Source organism: Saccoglossus kowalevskii, chromosome 12, assembly GCF_978046115.1.
Source record: "Saccoglossus kowalevskii chromosome 12, keSacKowa6.1, whole genome shotgun sequence".
In the NCBI taxonomy this organism is placed as follows: Eukaryota; Metazoa; Hemichordata; class Enteropneusta; family Harrimaniidae; genus Saccoglossus; species Saccoglossus kowalevskii.
In genome coordinates this window covers 19195361-19212075 of record NC_140652.1, presented here as the reverse complement: position 1 = coordinate 19212075, position 16715 = coordinate 19195361, and the positions used below count along the sequence as shown (strand labels likewise).

Genomic DNA, 16715 nt, shown 5'->3' with positions numbered 1-16715 from the left:
AAGAGTTTAGATGTATGAAAAATAGAAAGTCAAGTCAAGTTCAGGAATAATCCCAGATGAGAATAGTGCAATCCAACATTTAAAGCGAAGTTGCTCCCAGGCATATATTTGGCATCAGTGCACAGAGCAGATGATTAATTATCCGCCACCCAATGAAACATGGGGATGGAAAGAGGAAAAAGACAGCATAGTTCTGGTATGGTACACATGTAACCAATTTCCACCTTGTGACAGCCAGCCTGACAACAGTGATAATGATGAAGTATTTTCAAGCAATGACGATAATGAGGAAGAAGATAGCACAGATATCAGTGACTATGATTTTGATTATGACTCTGATGAAAGTTTTTAATTTTGGTTATATATATATATATATATATATATATATATATATATATGTGTGTGTGTGTGTGTGTGTATGTGTGTGTGTGCGTGTGTGTGTGAATCTTAAATTTCTTTTCAGGGAGGTTTGCTATTGAACTACCGGTAATTGTGATTTTCTATGTCTATGTCAAGCATCGACATTTTAAAACATGTATTTCATATAAATGTACAATTTTCTGAATAAATTGGTGTGATGATAATATCTCTCTAGTATACCAAAATTGCATTTAAAAGTTGAAAGTCCACCATTTTTAAATTATTCAACTATCTTAAATTGTTTGGTCATTTAAACAAGTCATAACATATTGTAACTTGGTTTCTGGGATGAAATCTGAAACCTTTGCTAGAAAAAATAATTATAATAATAATAACGATAATATCTCCACAGTATATGCGAATATGCATTTAAAAGGTCCGCCATTTTGAAACTGGTCCGCCATCTTGAATTTTTTGAACATTTTCAACATGCCCCAAGTCTCAATATATTCCAATATGCTTCCTTGCATAAAATCTGAAAAGAAAAATATGATATCCCCTCCCGAATAGCACAATTATAATGACAATATCTCCACAGTATAGTGAATATGTATTAAAAAGACCGCCATTTTGAACTTTTGGGAATTTTCAACATTCCCCAAGTGCTAATATAGTTTTACAAGCTTTCTGGCATAAAATCTAAATAGAAAACTTTGATAGAAAAAAATAGTATAATTATAATGATAATATCTCCACAGTTATGGCGAAAATATATTAAAAAGTCCGCCATTTTGAAACTGGTCCGCCATCTTGATTTTTTGGAAAATGTTCAACATGCCCCAAATCTTAATATATTCTAACATGCTTCCTGGCATGAAATCCGAAGAGAAAACTTTGTTAGAAAAAAAAATATTATAATTATAGTGATAATATCTCCACAGTATCGCGAAAATAGATTAAAAAGTCCGCCATTTTGAAACACGTCCGCCATCTTGAATTTTTGGACAATTTTCAACATGCCCCAAGTTTTAATATATTCTAACATGCTTCCTGGCATAAAATCCGAAGAGAAAACTTTGGTAGAAAAAAAAAAATAGTATAATTATAGTGATAATATCTCCACAGTATCGCGAAAATATATTAAAAAGTCCGCCATTTTAAAACACGTCCGCCATCTTGAATTTTTGGACAATTTTCAACATGCCCCAAGTTTTAATATATTCTAACATGCTTCCTGGCATAAAATCCGAAGAGAAAACTTTGACAGGAAAAAAGGCCTAATTTTTCTAGCAAATGGCCTGTCTGGTACATTTTCATGGACAGAAGACGCATTTGAATCAGTTTTGAATAACAATAAAGTGAAAATTCGAATCTTTAATATACCTCAAATTTTTTCGATGGAAATTCGCGAACTGAAAAGTATTACATGAACACCGGGGAATTAACAAATGTATTGTTATTGTTTTATAATAATAGTAGACGACATTGGTTCCTTACTATTATCAATTCTTGAAGAGATCTACACAGTTTTTTTCTAGAGTAAGTGAGTAATTAACGGCCCGTTTAACAAATACAAGATAAATGTTGTCGCATATTCGCTCAAACCTGGTTATTTGATGCACGTCAGTATAAACTGTGTTTGTACGTACTAATGACAACTCTGAAATAACGTTATGAAATATATATAAGTTCGGGGTACTTTGCATCACCGAGATCACAACTATCTGCAAATGTTCTCATTCGAACACGTCAATAGAAACAACAAGTAATACAACATCTCCAGCAAAAATTCAAGATATCGTGTAATGAAGTCTTTCCAGTGGGAGTGACAAGAGTGTGGCTTACGTTCCCCAGAAGGGGTGGTTACAGAACGCATCACTCAGAGACAGCACACTGTTCGGGGAAGAGTATTTACCTAAAAGGGGAGAGAGATAGTGTTTGACCTTAGATGAATCAGACTTAACATAAATTGTTATATTGCGATGTTAGTTTGAAAAACCGAAGCATAACACCAATAGGAAACATATAGGATTATACTGGAACAGCATATTTCATATGATTCAGATAAACAGTGTTTGTTATTTCAGTGATGTGTACCGAATGCATAATGCACGAAAATGCTTTTTTTATTTCGCGATACATACACGTGGAAGACGTAATTATTTAACAATATTCCTATTACAGGTACGACGCAGTTATCAGCGTATGTGCATTGAGATTTGATTTACAAAACCTATCTGGAGAGATAAAAATTAGTGGAGGACAGAAACAATGAAGTAGTCTTGCGAGGGCGCTGTACAGTAATATGAACACAGTATTTCTGGTTGGTATTCTTTCTATTACCATAATATTTTCTGGGTATATTATAGTTTATAATAATATCTTTATTTCGTACTGTGGCCGTTGGCCTTATGTACAGATACAATAATAAAATAATGAAATAAACTTTATCTCTGTAGGTGGAAGAGTAGTAATACTGTGCAATAAACTTCAACCTTAGAGAGTTATATTTGGGACAAACTAATGTAAAGTGGTATTCGTCCTCAATTACACTACAGCCAAAATGACACAACCTCTAGTTATGTGGAGTACCACTGGCCCTACCTTTTTTGCATTTCTGTATATTGCAGAAAACTGACCAATATTTGTGAGATATTGCTCACGTGTTAATTCAAGTTTGGGACTTCTATTAATTTCAGAGCTTCAATCCTGTCTGGAAATATCAAAGCACCCCTGTTTAAACAGTTCCATGAATACAATAGAATTACTTACATATTGTTCAATTCAAATATGTCTAAAACCATGTTTATAGAGAGGATTTTTAACTGTCAAAGTCAAGCAGATATTACCCGCTCCTGTCATATTAAGTTGAAATTTATAAGATTCTTTTAAAATATGTGGAGAAACGTCATTTATTAATTTCAACCAAAAACGAATAATTTACATACACTCTAAGATAATGCCGTCCCGATTCTCCCCTAACAGCAGAATTAGTGGCAACAAAACTAACACTTAGTAGATATTTACAAAATGTATTGTGTACTCTCTCCACATCATTAATATCAGAATGTGTGCCCCAAATAGCACTACAGTCAAATATACGAAGAGCAACATCAGGTGACACCCCCCTAGATTCTGTAACTTTTTTTCCAAACAAAAAAGTGCGTTGCGTTTTGAGAAAACCATTTTTGTGCCTGATACCATTTCCCAGAACTGGAAAGTATAACCCCCAAATAATTATATTTTATCTTTCCAAAACCATTTTTCACTATTTACCGAAAAACAATAATTTTAGTTTTCTTAAGGTTTGCTGTAAGTCTTCACTTTGAACAATATTCTGCAAAATTATTCAATAATTGTTGTAAACGAACAGGTGTACTACTAAACAGAGCCAGGTCATCTGCATACAATAGGTAACACAATTTCAAAGCACACAGGTAAACTACAGTTTCATGACCTTGTCGAAAAGTTATATGTAATCAATGTAGAAGCAAAATAAAAGAGGTGAAGTCACAGAGCCCTGTTCACAACCCATACTAATATTAAAGTAGTTAGTTATCCCCAGAGATTTTTCACTGCTGCCTTTACATGCTGGTACATTTAATATGAGAAATTAAATAATTTGCCTTTGAGACCGGTCTTCGATAATTTGTAAAACAATGAGCAATGATATACCCTATCTATACCCTAGCAATGATATACCCTATCATAGTCTACAAATGCGCAATCGAAACGACCTTTTAACTGAAAGACTTACTTTTCCACAAGAATACGTAATATAAAAACATTATTTAATGTGCTTTGCTATGCTTCTGGAAACCACTTTGTTCTTCAACAATTTCATTATAAAGTTTTAACCAGGTATTTCACCTATTACTTAATATACTTATATAAATTTTACTTATGACCTTTAATAACATAATACTCCTATATTTACCGGGGTCATCCTTGTTTCCCTTCTTGTATACAGGCGATATTAATCCCCTACCCCATTCATCAGGAAAGATTCCCTGGTCAAATACCTTGTTGTATAAAACAAATAACATTTCATGGATTTCTATGGGAGCATTTTTCCAAAATTCTGTGGGCATGCCATATGCCCCTGGGCCTTTATTTGGCTTTAATTTATTTAAATTTTCCCTAATTTCATCCAAAGTAATAGGCCTATCAAATTCAGAAACATCAAATTCATTTTTACCACCACATTATCTTCTAAATCATCCATTTAGTTTTTGATTAGCGCGAAAAACTCTTTTTGATTTTCATCCTCCATCAAAGTTAGCGGGTTAAATAAATTATTATAATAGTTAAACCATTCAACCTCTGGTATACTGTCTGACACATTGGGACTATTAGATTTCAAACTCTTCCAAACATTTTTTTAATTAGGTTGTAACGCCATTTTTAAAAATTCGTCACGTTTTTTCTTTGATAATTAGTTTTCTTATTACGAATGAGTTGCCTGTCTAGGTCTAGGGTAGCCTGACTTCTACAATTTCTGAAAAGATTCAATGCTTGATTTACTTCTCTTTTAGTAGTACAACATTCCTTGTCAAATCAGAATTTAAAAAATGACCTGCCAACATAATTAGGTTTGTGCATAATATGTGTATTACAAGCATATATATAATATCAACTAAATTATTTGTAGCTTTACTTACATTTCCTGCCTGATGCCATCATGAAAATCTTGGCACATCCCCTCAACGTGTTGTAAATTAATATTATTATAATACTTTGGTTTTCCCTTGGTGTCCCACCTTAGTTTAGTGGTAGAATATTTAACACTATGCTGGGAGTCATTGACATTCGTGAAATTGGAGCGAGTGATATAGCAAATTCAAGTGGCATATGATCAGAATCAACCCGATCCCCAACTGTAAATACATTGAACAATGGACACAATTTGGAAATGACAGAATATAGTCAACAACACTTTTACCAACCTCTTAAATAAAAGTAAAATTACCGCTACCAGTGTTTTTATAAATCCTACCATTCACAATTCTGAGGCCATTGATAATGCAACAATCAAGAAGTTCACTACTATATATAATGATCTCAATATCCATCGACTCCCTTCAAAGATAATCATTACTTTTCTCTAAATCATCTATTGGCAAATAAATTATATTTATATCAACACTATCACCACATTACCAGTTCTACCATTTAGGTCGCCTAAAATTATGACATTATAACCTCATTTTGCAGAATATACAATCAGATCTGTTTCTAATTGATCAAAGTATTTTTCCTGTGCAAATATTGAACCCTCAGGAGGTCTGTACACTGTTCCAAATACAAGTATTGCTTATAATCCTAGACCAAACACAGTATGGATTTTTAGAAATATGCTTAATTTTAAATTGTTCTTTTTACGAAACATCACAGAAATTCCACCAGAGGCTCTTCCATATTTTTTCTTTTTTAGACCACTAACATGTAGTTCCTTAAAATCAAATATGGTACTCATCTAAGTTTCTACCAAACAAACACAGTCAAATGATTTTAAATAATCCACCAAATCATGATCAGCCAACTTTCCTATTAAGCCATTTATATTCCATACTGAAAATTTAGTTCATTATCACTCCTTATGATATTAAGGCCATGGCCAAATTACTAGTCATTAACAGTATTTGAATTATTGGAAGCATTGGAGTTGGCATGGCCACTACAGATACTCTATTGTGTGTCCCTTGCTGCTTTCGTAGTGAGTCACTGGTTTCCAACGGCTTTAAAGTACACTTGTACACAATATTGTCAATTTTAATTTTGACATAAAGTAGTTTTGCTAATTTGCCTTCTTCCCTTGCCTCAGCGACCATTCCCATATTATATATTATAGTTTAAACATGCTTATGTTGTTCAGTTTTTAACGATATATGGAATCAAGGGTTTTAGCTCTATGTATTATATACGTAATATACCCAGAGCAACTACAATTGTGTCAACAAAAAAATGTATGTATCACAACGTCTATGGCATGCTGTTAATATCATCAAGCTACGTAGTCTTATAGACTGTTTACAGTGCAATGTATTTAAATACATGTTGTGCTATATATAGTTTGTCAGAAAGCCCGTATCACTACTCGGTGATGCATTAATATAGATTTTATCACTGTGTGGGTCAAATTGCAAGCAGATAGTAAACAGTATATACTGTTCTTCATATACAAGGATTTACCAAATTTGATGGGTGAGTAACATCTGAATACTGAATGCAAGACTAATAATGATCGACAAAATAAATGCGACCCTTGAAAACTGATAGGCCGGAAAGCATTAACCTGGTTTTTAGTTCACAGGTTTTACTAATTCTATCAATATGGTGTACAAAATCATTCATCATGTCTTATTTCATTGAAAATTATCATTGTTGTGTGAAAAGGAGTAAGGAAAATAACACTCGACATATTAACACAGTATAATTATTTTATGAATTGGTGCAATGCTTTACCGCTCAGCCTGTTCACAGTTTTGATGGAAAGCGTTCGTCTCACTGAATACGTTTTCCCATGCGTTTTCTGTTCAGTATACCGAGGATACAACGCCATTTGAGAAAATGAGTAAACATCAGCTTTTCTTGGCTGTTTTATGTGTATTGATAAAGGGTTTTCATGTTGTTCATTGCGCTAATATACTGATCTATGGTATGCATGTGGCTAAAAGCCACACCCAAAATATAGCCTATGTAGGTGAAGCTCTAATCAAGCACGGTCACTCAGTTGATGTACTGACAGTCTCTTCAGATAAATTCAATAACCTGTACACGGAATTGGGTGCTCCAACTTTGGAACCAGTGGTTATAAATTATGACAATGAAGACATTCTGCCTTATTTTGTCGACAAGAACGTGGCCTATGATGGAGCTATTGAGAAGCTATTTGAAACACGTGCAGTACAATGTGATGCAGTACTTCAACACAAGCAGCATCTTCGTGACACATTAAAATCCCACGACATTGCAGTTACAGACGTTGTTTGTTCCTGTTGCACTATGTTACTCCAGTATATGCGTATTCCGTATGTACTGTTACATACGAAAACAGATGCGCGAAGCACAACTGATGTTAATGTTCCTCTGTCGTACTATCCTATTGAACAAACAAGTTTGATGCTAACAGAAGAAATGACCTTTTCAAACAGATTTCAAAACACTTTAACCTCAACTCTACTGCTATCATTCAAAAATAATAATAAGGCTTTTTAAGACTGTACAACAAGCACAACATTACTCCAGGAAGATATCCTTTTGAACAAGCATCCCTGCATCTTCTTGTTCAAGATTTATCTATCGACTACGTTCACCCCTTAATCCCTAATGTCGTTCCTGTTGGATTGCTGACTACCAGACCTGCAAACAGACTGCCTCCAGTAAGTACGAATACAGGTTTTAACTAAATATTAATTCTATACATTGAGGATAGGAATCTGTATTTTATGTGCACTGTAGCTAGGGTAGTTAGTAGTTATCCTGAACAGTTTTAAATAAACTTGAGTCACTGAGTCATATTTATACGTTTATCAAACTCAGATCATGTTTTCAATTTCAACCAGACCAAATTGAGCATTCAATTCGTTTAGTCAGGCAATGGTGAAGAATCCTCTTAGTTATTATTATTTTAATTCAAAAACCAATCTCGTCGTTTACGTTTCCATGACAATAACATCGGCTGGTACCCCTCCAATGGTGAAGAATCCCTTAAAATCCACATTCACAATCATCTTAGTTATTACTATTTTAATTAAAAAAACAATCTCGTCGTTTACGTTTCTATGACAATAACATCGACTGGTACCCCTCCATCAATGGCATGAATATTTATCATTGAATTTTTAAGTTATGAATATTTAATTATTCCGGACGATTCCATTTGCCTGGCCACCGGCATCATCACTAGCGACAAATATTGCCTCAAGAGAAATACTGAAAATCAATTAAATACTTTTGAAGTTATGAATTAAAAATCAATCCGAAATTATTATTGCAATGGCAACCGGATAGACACCAATATTTGAAAGATTTGTTAATTCATCGAATGAAAGAATGAAAATTTGTTCATAATTGATAAATTAATTATCTGTTCGTATTAAAAATCGCTTTTGCTACATAGTCTATACCTTTAACAACATTTAATGAATTAGTTATTGCATATCTCTTGAAAATAATATAGATTTTTTCCTTTTGATATAATAATTATTCCATTTTTAAATACTACAAACCTCAAAAGGAGCATTAAACACACCAAAGGCTAAAGTTATCAGATATAATTTAAAAACAACTTACACATTTGGTGTTGGCGTACTTTTTTTAAAAAACTTTCTACTGATTACTGATTATAATGCTAAATAACGACGCTTTGTAATTGTAAGTAGACAATCAGCATAAAATAACCGTAGTTCTTTGGGAAGGTATGGTTGCATCTCTCTTATTTTTGGGATTTTAAAACGAAGTAATGATTTTATTAGTTAGTCGTGAAAGTGATCTGTATTATCTCCGATTATGTGCATTAATTATTTATAACGATGCAAGGCATAAAGAATAAACCATGGTGTGTTTATCGTGGTACAAACCAATAATAATATACAATCAAATCTATTTAATTGTGTTTTAGGACATGGGAGAATTTATGCACAATTCCAGCAATGAGGGCGTCATTTGGAACATATATAAGATTGAATTTACATTGAATAGTGTTGAATAAATGCGGTAGGATATTCGTGGGTTTCAGTTTTGTTGTGTGATAATCACTAAAAATGTCTTTCATGTATGTACTAATCATGTTATCATTTTATATGAAACATTTGACAATTCTGATTACATTTAATATGTGGCCATCATAAGACGGTGATAGTATATCTTCATGATTCAAATCCGACCTAGCATTCCAGCACAATACCACGCTATATATCATGGAGTTCCAATGGTATGCATTCTACTACTATTTGATCAATTCTACACGGCTGCTAAAATTAAATCTAAAGTTGGAGTTGGTTCATATGTCAAAATGAAATCACTGAATAATGAGAACTTGTACGAAGCAATGGTGGAAGTGTTATCAAATAAGAAGTAAGTAATTAATCGTATTATATATGTTCTATTGTGCAAAGGCTTTGGAATGGAATGTTTACAGAGATGCAGTCGTATAGATTAAGTAAATTAACATGTATTCATAACCTAATGTTCCAGATACAGTGAGAGAGCTAAGCAATTATCGACCATTGTGAAAGATGTCCCATTAAATGCAACAGATACCACGGTTTTCTGGATTGAACATGTAATCAAATATGGTGCCACTCACTTGAGTGTTCATGAAAAACAACTTTCTGTTATCGAATATTACTTGCTTGATGTGCTTACCTTGATAGTTGTAATCATTTGTATTATATTCTGGTCATTACGCTGGTTCGTGGTCGTGGTAATAAAAAGTGTTAGACGTTAGTCAACTTGTGTGGTATCATAACTAAGCAATAATTACAATGCAGGACCCACGAATAGTTTACCTGACTCGATATATGTAATCTCCCTATGTTATAATATAGTACAGTTTTTTTTTTTTTTTTTTTAAGTTTTTTTTTACTTTAAATAAATACATTTACAAAAAAAAGAAAGAAAAAATAATATAGTACAGTAATGTTTTTGTAACATCTCTATATCGTTGCGACATTTTTTGATTTGTTTTTTTGTGAATTACTAAATAAATTTAGTTGATTTATTCTCACTGTAACCAACCTCCATACAAGGGTTCAGTTGAACCGTTATGTGTAAATATTGTTTTATTGAAATATGCCCATCATAAGAACACATGACTGTACGTCATATATTTTCAAGAACCCTGATTCAGTGCATTTTCTGTGAGCAATGTAATAAAAAGGTCACCAACTGTTATTCCAGTAGCTAAATATACAAAACAGTTTCAGTGCAGAACAACCCCACTTATATATCGTTGTGAAATGTAATTGTTTGATTTGTTATTTGTAATTATTAAATACAATTATTTGATTTATTTTCACTGTACCCATCCTTCATAGTGCTAAAAATGGTAGTTGTATATGAGCCTGAGAGGAAGTAAATGCCAACATTATTCTTGAATTGAGAATTTGTCTAGTTTTTTGTTTTGTTTATATACCTCTGTTATTATCTCATTTGCATAATGATAAATACTGTCGTGATTGAAACCATTTCTCTCATAGGAAACCGCAATAGAAAATGCTACAGGATGCAAATGATTTGGTGTTCAATTAACCGGCCTGTAATCTATTTGTATGTTTCTTGAATAATTCTGTTTATGTTATCTGACTGTCATAACGGCTAAATGTAAAATGTCACGAAAGAGAGACACAAAGTTGTATAAAGCGTCTTAGTGGTGCTATATCGAACCCCGCAGTTAACAAGTTTGAATATAATAATACTCGACTGAAAGCAACCCTAAAATAAACAAAACGACGGTCGCAAAAACTGAACGTACAATAGTAAGGACTAGAATACAAATTTGTATTGCAAAGTTGCTAGATTTGCTTGTAATTTTATACAAGTGGTTATATTTTCTAAGCCCGTCGAGCAAAGTTAGAAGAAGCGATGACAATCCTTGCAAAAGTGCCTCAAATCATGGAATTGTCGTTAGAAGCATGCAAAGGTCAAATCGGAAACGTACAAGTGTAATCGAGATACATTTCTTGAAACATTTCCAAACTTTAAATTGCCGAAAATCAAATCAAAAATTAACCTTATGAGAGAGTGGTCATGTGACCAACCAGAGTGAAATATTAGGGAAATCAGCAGTGACTAACACCAACGGATTAAATATCCCAGCGAAACTATTTTTTTTTAATTTTGTGACACATATAGAAATTATGTTTTTTTTTCAATTTGCGAGTGACTGTGATAATGATTTTTTTTCAGAATGTCGTAAACATTTCCTTTAAAGTTCGATGAAATTTTACAATTTGCTCAAAATTTCATTACAATACTACTGATTGTAGTAGTCGAGGCTGACGCTAATCAATTTAAAATTAAATAAAAAAATAGCGAAATGGAGGGGTGAACGCGAAATCGCCTGTAACCGCGAAATCACCCAGACTGGACGTTTTTGACACGCCCTCTGTGGTGAAAGCATGAACTAGTGTGTTTTCATACTAGTTTTTATGTTAGTGATCAGAATGACAGGCAAGAACGTTATCCAATCAGAGCATTTTGACCTTTAAACTATAACTATTTAACCTTTGTACGTGAATACTTCAAGTTTCTCGATCGTCAATCATAACAAACGAATTACTATTTATAACGTTCCGTAAAAATTATTCTAATGGAGAGAAGTAGCCTGCTTGTAGCTTTATCTCGCCTGGGTTACAGTGAAGCGCGATCTGCACAAAATACAATAATTGATGGCTTTACTGACGGCCACGACGTTTTCGTTGCTCTTCCGACCGGAAGCGACAAATCGATTGCATTTGAAGTTGCTCCGTTCTGTTTAGATGAAAAACAGTTTGGCACTGTTGAATCAGATAACTTGAAAACCATAGTAATTGTTATCTCTCCTTTCAAAGCTGCATAAATTTGAATTTATAAATCTGAAGGCGTGTTATTTTCATGCAAAAACCAACACTATACCAGACGACGTTCAGCAAGGTAACTTCAACTGGGTATTCAGCAGTCCGAAAACCATTCTGTTCCTGTTACTCTCCAAAGAATACAATGTTTACCTCATTATGCGGCGCGCAGCCCCCATTCCTTTTTTTGTATCCGTTCAGTGATGTCACTGCATATCATGAATAAATAACAGCAACAGATTAGCTGCAAATAAGACCAGTCTGTGGTGGTTTAGCGTTCACCCCACCTTTCGCAAAACTATTTTTTCCAATTTCTTTTTAAATCACCACAGCTGGGCCAGTCTGGGACGGAAGGTACACCGACACGAAACAGTGAACAAAGTCGTGTAAATCCATTGCAAAGTTGCTGGATTTGCTTGGAAATTTGATCTAAGTGGTTGTATTTTCTAAGCACCTCTTGCAAAGTTCAAAAATAGCAATGAATAGCCTCGTAAAAGATCCTCACATCATCGCACTGTCTCAGCAAAACTATTTTTTATTAATTTTGTGACACAGTTTGAAATTACGTATTCTCCGTGAATGTGCAGCTGTTATGTCCTCGAAGTTTCAATTAAAAAAAAGCTAAGAAAATGGGATTACAAGTCGTGAAAAGACAATTGCTTGCTGTTGACGATGACAACGAAGACATTTGTGTTGGCGACGACGATGATTAGTCGCTATGAGAATGCTCATATAAACATGACGTCAATTAATCATTTATTTGAATATTTGTTCAATGTGAGCATCATAATAATATTACTTATCAATCAATATTACACACTATTATTAAAAAATCGCAATGGAATATTCCGATCAAAGACATCATTGCTCGAGGCGATATTTGGACTCTTGCAATACTTCCTTACGATATTCAAACATTAAAGCGGGACGTATTGGTGGTTGATTTGTTCTTGTTCAAGAGTTTTCAACATTACTTAGTTAGTAATCTGTCACAGTGTACTGCCTTAATAAATTTCACCTGGAATTTAAAGTATGAAACGTAACTCGTTGTTATTAATAAAACATGCACTAACAGTTCATCAATGCACACACATACCATGCCATGACCTGAGTCAAATTCAACCATGAACTATACACCATTTTCCAGAATGATGTTTATTACCATTAAATTGTCTGCTTGGCAAACGCCAGGGTGTTGTTGGTTCGATCGTACACCATAATCAAACTGAACAACAAACATAGTATGTATGGAACGTCATTCACCTATTACCTTGCGTCCTCTTTCGACGAAACCATACTATGATGTACCTGCTGAAATTAGACTGCTCTCAACGTCGACCTTGTCTCGATCTGTGTAGTCATTCTTCAGTCAAAGAACAATCTTCTTTGGGTTTCATGTATTCCAAGGAACGGAAGAGTATTCCAAAAAACGGACGATAACATAACAGCGTTGTCGCAATGAATCACATGGCTTTCACTCAACTCCATAATACTTACGAAACATACCGTCAGTAGAGGGCGCTACCCAATGGATAGAGAAACGCATAATAAGCGTATTCAATTTTTTTTATTTTTATTTTTTTTTAACTGACAGTTTCGAAAATTAATAGCCATTATAAAAAAAATAAATAAATCAACAAAATAAATCAATATAATTCAGATGGATGTTACTGATTAGAGAACCACTATTAGTTTTGTTTGTTTGATTGTCATAAAACGTAGGAGAATTTAAAGCATATATATATAATAACACTAATCATACTAAAGAAAGCCATTGGATTAAATATGGCTTTTTCAGAAATACAGAACAAAAGGCATATTACGACATATCAACTATTTTATTTATGAGAGAAAATGTCGACGCTTAGAGCGACCTTCAGTACACAGTTTTTGTTACTAATGTGAAGGAAATTGGGTACAATTGTATAGAAGAGCAATGTCCATGACATAATTCATACGGTACAACTGATGTAAATGATTAGTCGATTTTATTAATAGTTTACCATCAATGTCATATTTTTCTGTGTCGTACAATATGACGGTTGCGAAATCACAGGTATTCTAGTGCGCATGCCTGCGATCCCCTGCGTACAACACAGCATAACACGTTTATAATTCGAAGTTATACGCCACCCATTTCTAATCAGATTGGTTGACTTGTAGATATTTTTACATTTCAAAGCGAACGAACTTATTCAGATGTCACGTAAACAATAATAAAAAGAGCCTATTTGTACAGACCACATAATAAGATATGTCACGTGGACCTCGCTGTGATAAAAATACGTCAGCACAGTTTCATCGACAGATTGTGAATATCGTATTCAACAAGTACAGTTTATGTGCATTGATTGGATCACATCTTGGTATGAGATCACATAACAATTGGTTAATACGCATAAGTTTGGTTACATCGGATTCATTTTCCCGATATGTTGGCCACAATGTTAAATATTCACACAATGTGGCGACTCACCTTTGGAAACAATAACATGGCGATGTATTTTTGGAGCCCATCTCACCCGACCACACCTATCTCCGCCACGCTTGTTAATATGGAATGTAATCTTTACATACATATAGATAGGATGTAGTATTCAAAACGTTTCCTAATAGTGGAACTGCCCAATTAACATTTTGTTATGTTGTGCTCTAATTATGTTCACCGTCAGCTCACTACAAAGCCTACTTATTTTTTATTATGCTAATGCTCGTTACCCTGGATAATGTCGGTTTATAGGATATATCTTCCTATATTCGTAGGTCGTGAAAGATCAGAATACAAAGTAGCAGTCTACAGGCAACTTACAACTTTCAAATTGTGGCTCATGTTTTGTTCATGGCGGTGACTTGAGGCGTTCTCTTTATCATGAGATGTAATATAATCAAATGAATCTTACATTCTAAATTTACAAGGAAAACATTTAATTTTACTCCCCGTTCAGACGCATTTTTTTTAAATAAATGTGGTTCCAGAGAGGTACCCCCTGACAGACCTTGACTGATCATGTTCTAACTTCACAGGTACATCATTCCCGGAGCAAATCTTCATCGTGTATATTAGGTTCCGCAAAACCTAATTTTCTTGGAATAATAATTCCTCACAGTATGTAGTATATTAGGAAATTCTGCAGTTGTTCAGATCATCGGGTCAGTCATTGGTTGGACAAACCATTAACATGATGTCTGTAGACAATATTGCTATACAGTGGTTCTTCTTGTTTAAAAATTTCATCATGGTTTATCCTGTACCAGTGTGAAATTATTTTTGATTAACGCTGATCAAGTCAAATCACCTCATAACATTGCACTGACCACAGCGAACATGCCAATATATGCTTGGATCTGAGATTTCACTAATTTAGGTTTTAGATCGTGGCTGTATCACGTGTCCTTATCTGGAACGTAGGAGAAGCCGGAATACTTGGAGTGGGTATTATCATAGCCACACTACCGTTGTTATTATGGATTGGGGCTATACAGAGTAGATCACATCAATTGTGTCTAGTGAGTGTACAGTAGAATAATTATTATATTATTGCAAAACATTTGTTACAATAACTTTAATGTTTGCCTCATCGGAAAAGTGCAATTCAAAATGTATTACGGTTGTTGTATACGTGTTTAGATAACAGAGAGGATTAATACACGTAGACATATTCAATGTCAGAAATAATTTTATTTTCATTAGGTACAACGACGAAAAAAAGGGTTAACGCCCAATTTGTTGAGACATAATGGTTTCCATGGTAACAACATTTCTTGTTGTTCGGTGGCGCTAAATGCTAAAGTAATAAGTTATTATGGTTATGAACCTGAATATTGGTATAAACATTTCCAATACAATACATTCCTCTTTTACGTATTTTTTCCAGTTCTGTTAATGGGTTTGCCCGTTGAACTGTGTATTAAGTAAATAAACAAACAAACAAACAAACAAACAAACAAACAAACAAATTTGACTTGAATTTAATAGATTGATTTTTCATAGATTCTTGATTTTTTTCTTACAAAGAACACGCATGTTTATTACAGTTAACACGTTTGTTACAATTACGTTGTTCTTCAACAGTCTTATTCTGATATCCGTTTGAAAATGACTAGCGAGTTATTACAAGGAATGAAGCTCATTACGTTATGTCGAGGGAAACACATATTTGCGTCACATATGTATGAAACACGACGACAGGAAATAAAACATAAGTCAAATGTCCGATTATATTTACAAGTGAGTTGTGTCTCCTTAAACGTCACAATGCATGGTAATTAACATCAATCACATATAAAGCAATAACATTTGTTGATTACTTATTTTTTGTGACGTTGTCATATAACTTTCCTTGAATCAACTGATTACTATAATTTTATAATTAATTACTTCATTTATATTCGTATTTATCTGTGAATAGCTGTGATGTCACGACGTGCAACACTCACAGTTCCTGTCAATACCTGGAATATACAATGGCAAATCGGGGATAGGTACAGTGCAAACCATCATGATAAGAAGTTTGTAAGAAAGCACATTTGCACATACATGTAATATACAATATGGTTTATTTTCAGATATTTGCTATGTATTCATATCTCCAGACTGCACCATTAACACCTGATGCGGTGTTTTCTACGCGTGCGTTGACAAACTTGTTCCTGCACTTCCTCTATTACTTACACGATCTATCTAGTAAGTATGTTGTGGAGGCAGCGACTAGTAACAGAGTTGTCATATTTAACAATGCTGAACATAAGTAGGTGTTGAGATGAGTCAGAAGTCACTTTAAATGGTATTCAATAAGA

General features: G+C 33.8%; 1 protein-coding gene across 1 annotated transcript; it reads left to right on the top strand.

The window, feature by feature from the left end:
• Nucleotides 1–9086: 9086 nt before the first annotated feature.
• On the top strand, nucleotides 9087–9811 carry LOC146735603 (2-hydroxyacylsphingosine 1-beta-galactosyltransferase-like). Its single transcript, XM_085505942.1, has 2 exons — nucleotides 9087–9438; nucleotides 9559–9811. The coding sequence occupies exons 1-2, from the start codon at nucleotides 9233–9235 to the stop codon at nucleotides 9809–9811; spliced, it is 459 nt and encodes a 152-aa protein (XP_085362068.1). The 5' UTR covers nucleotides 9087–9232.
• Nucleotides 9812–16715: the final 6904 nt, after the last annotated feature.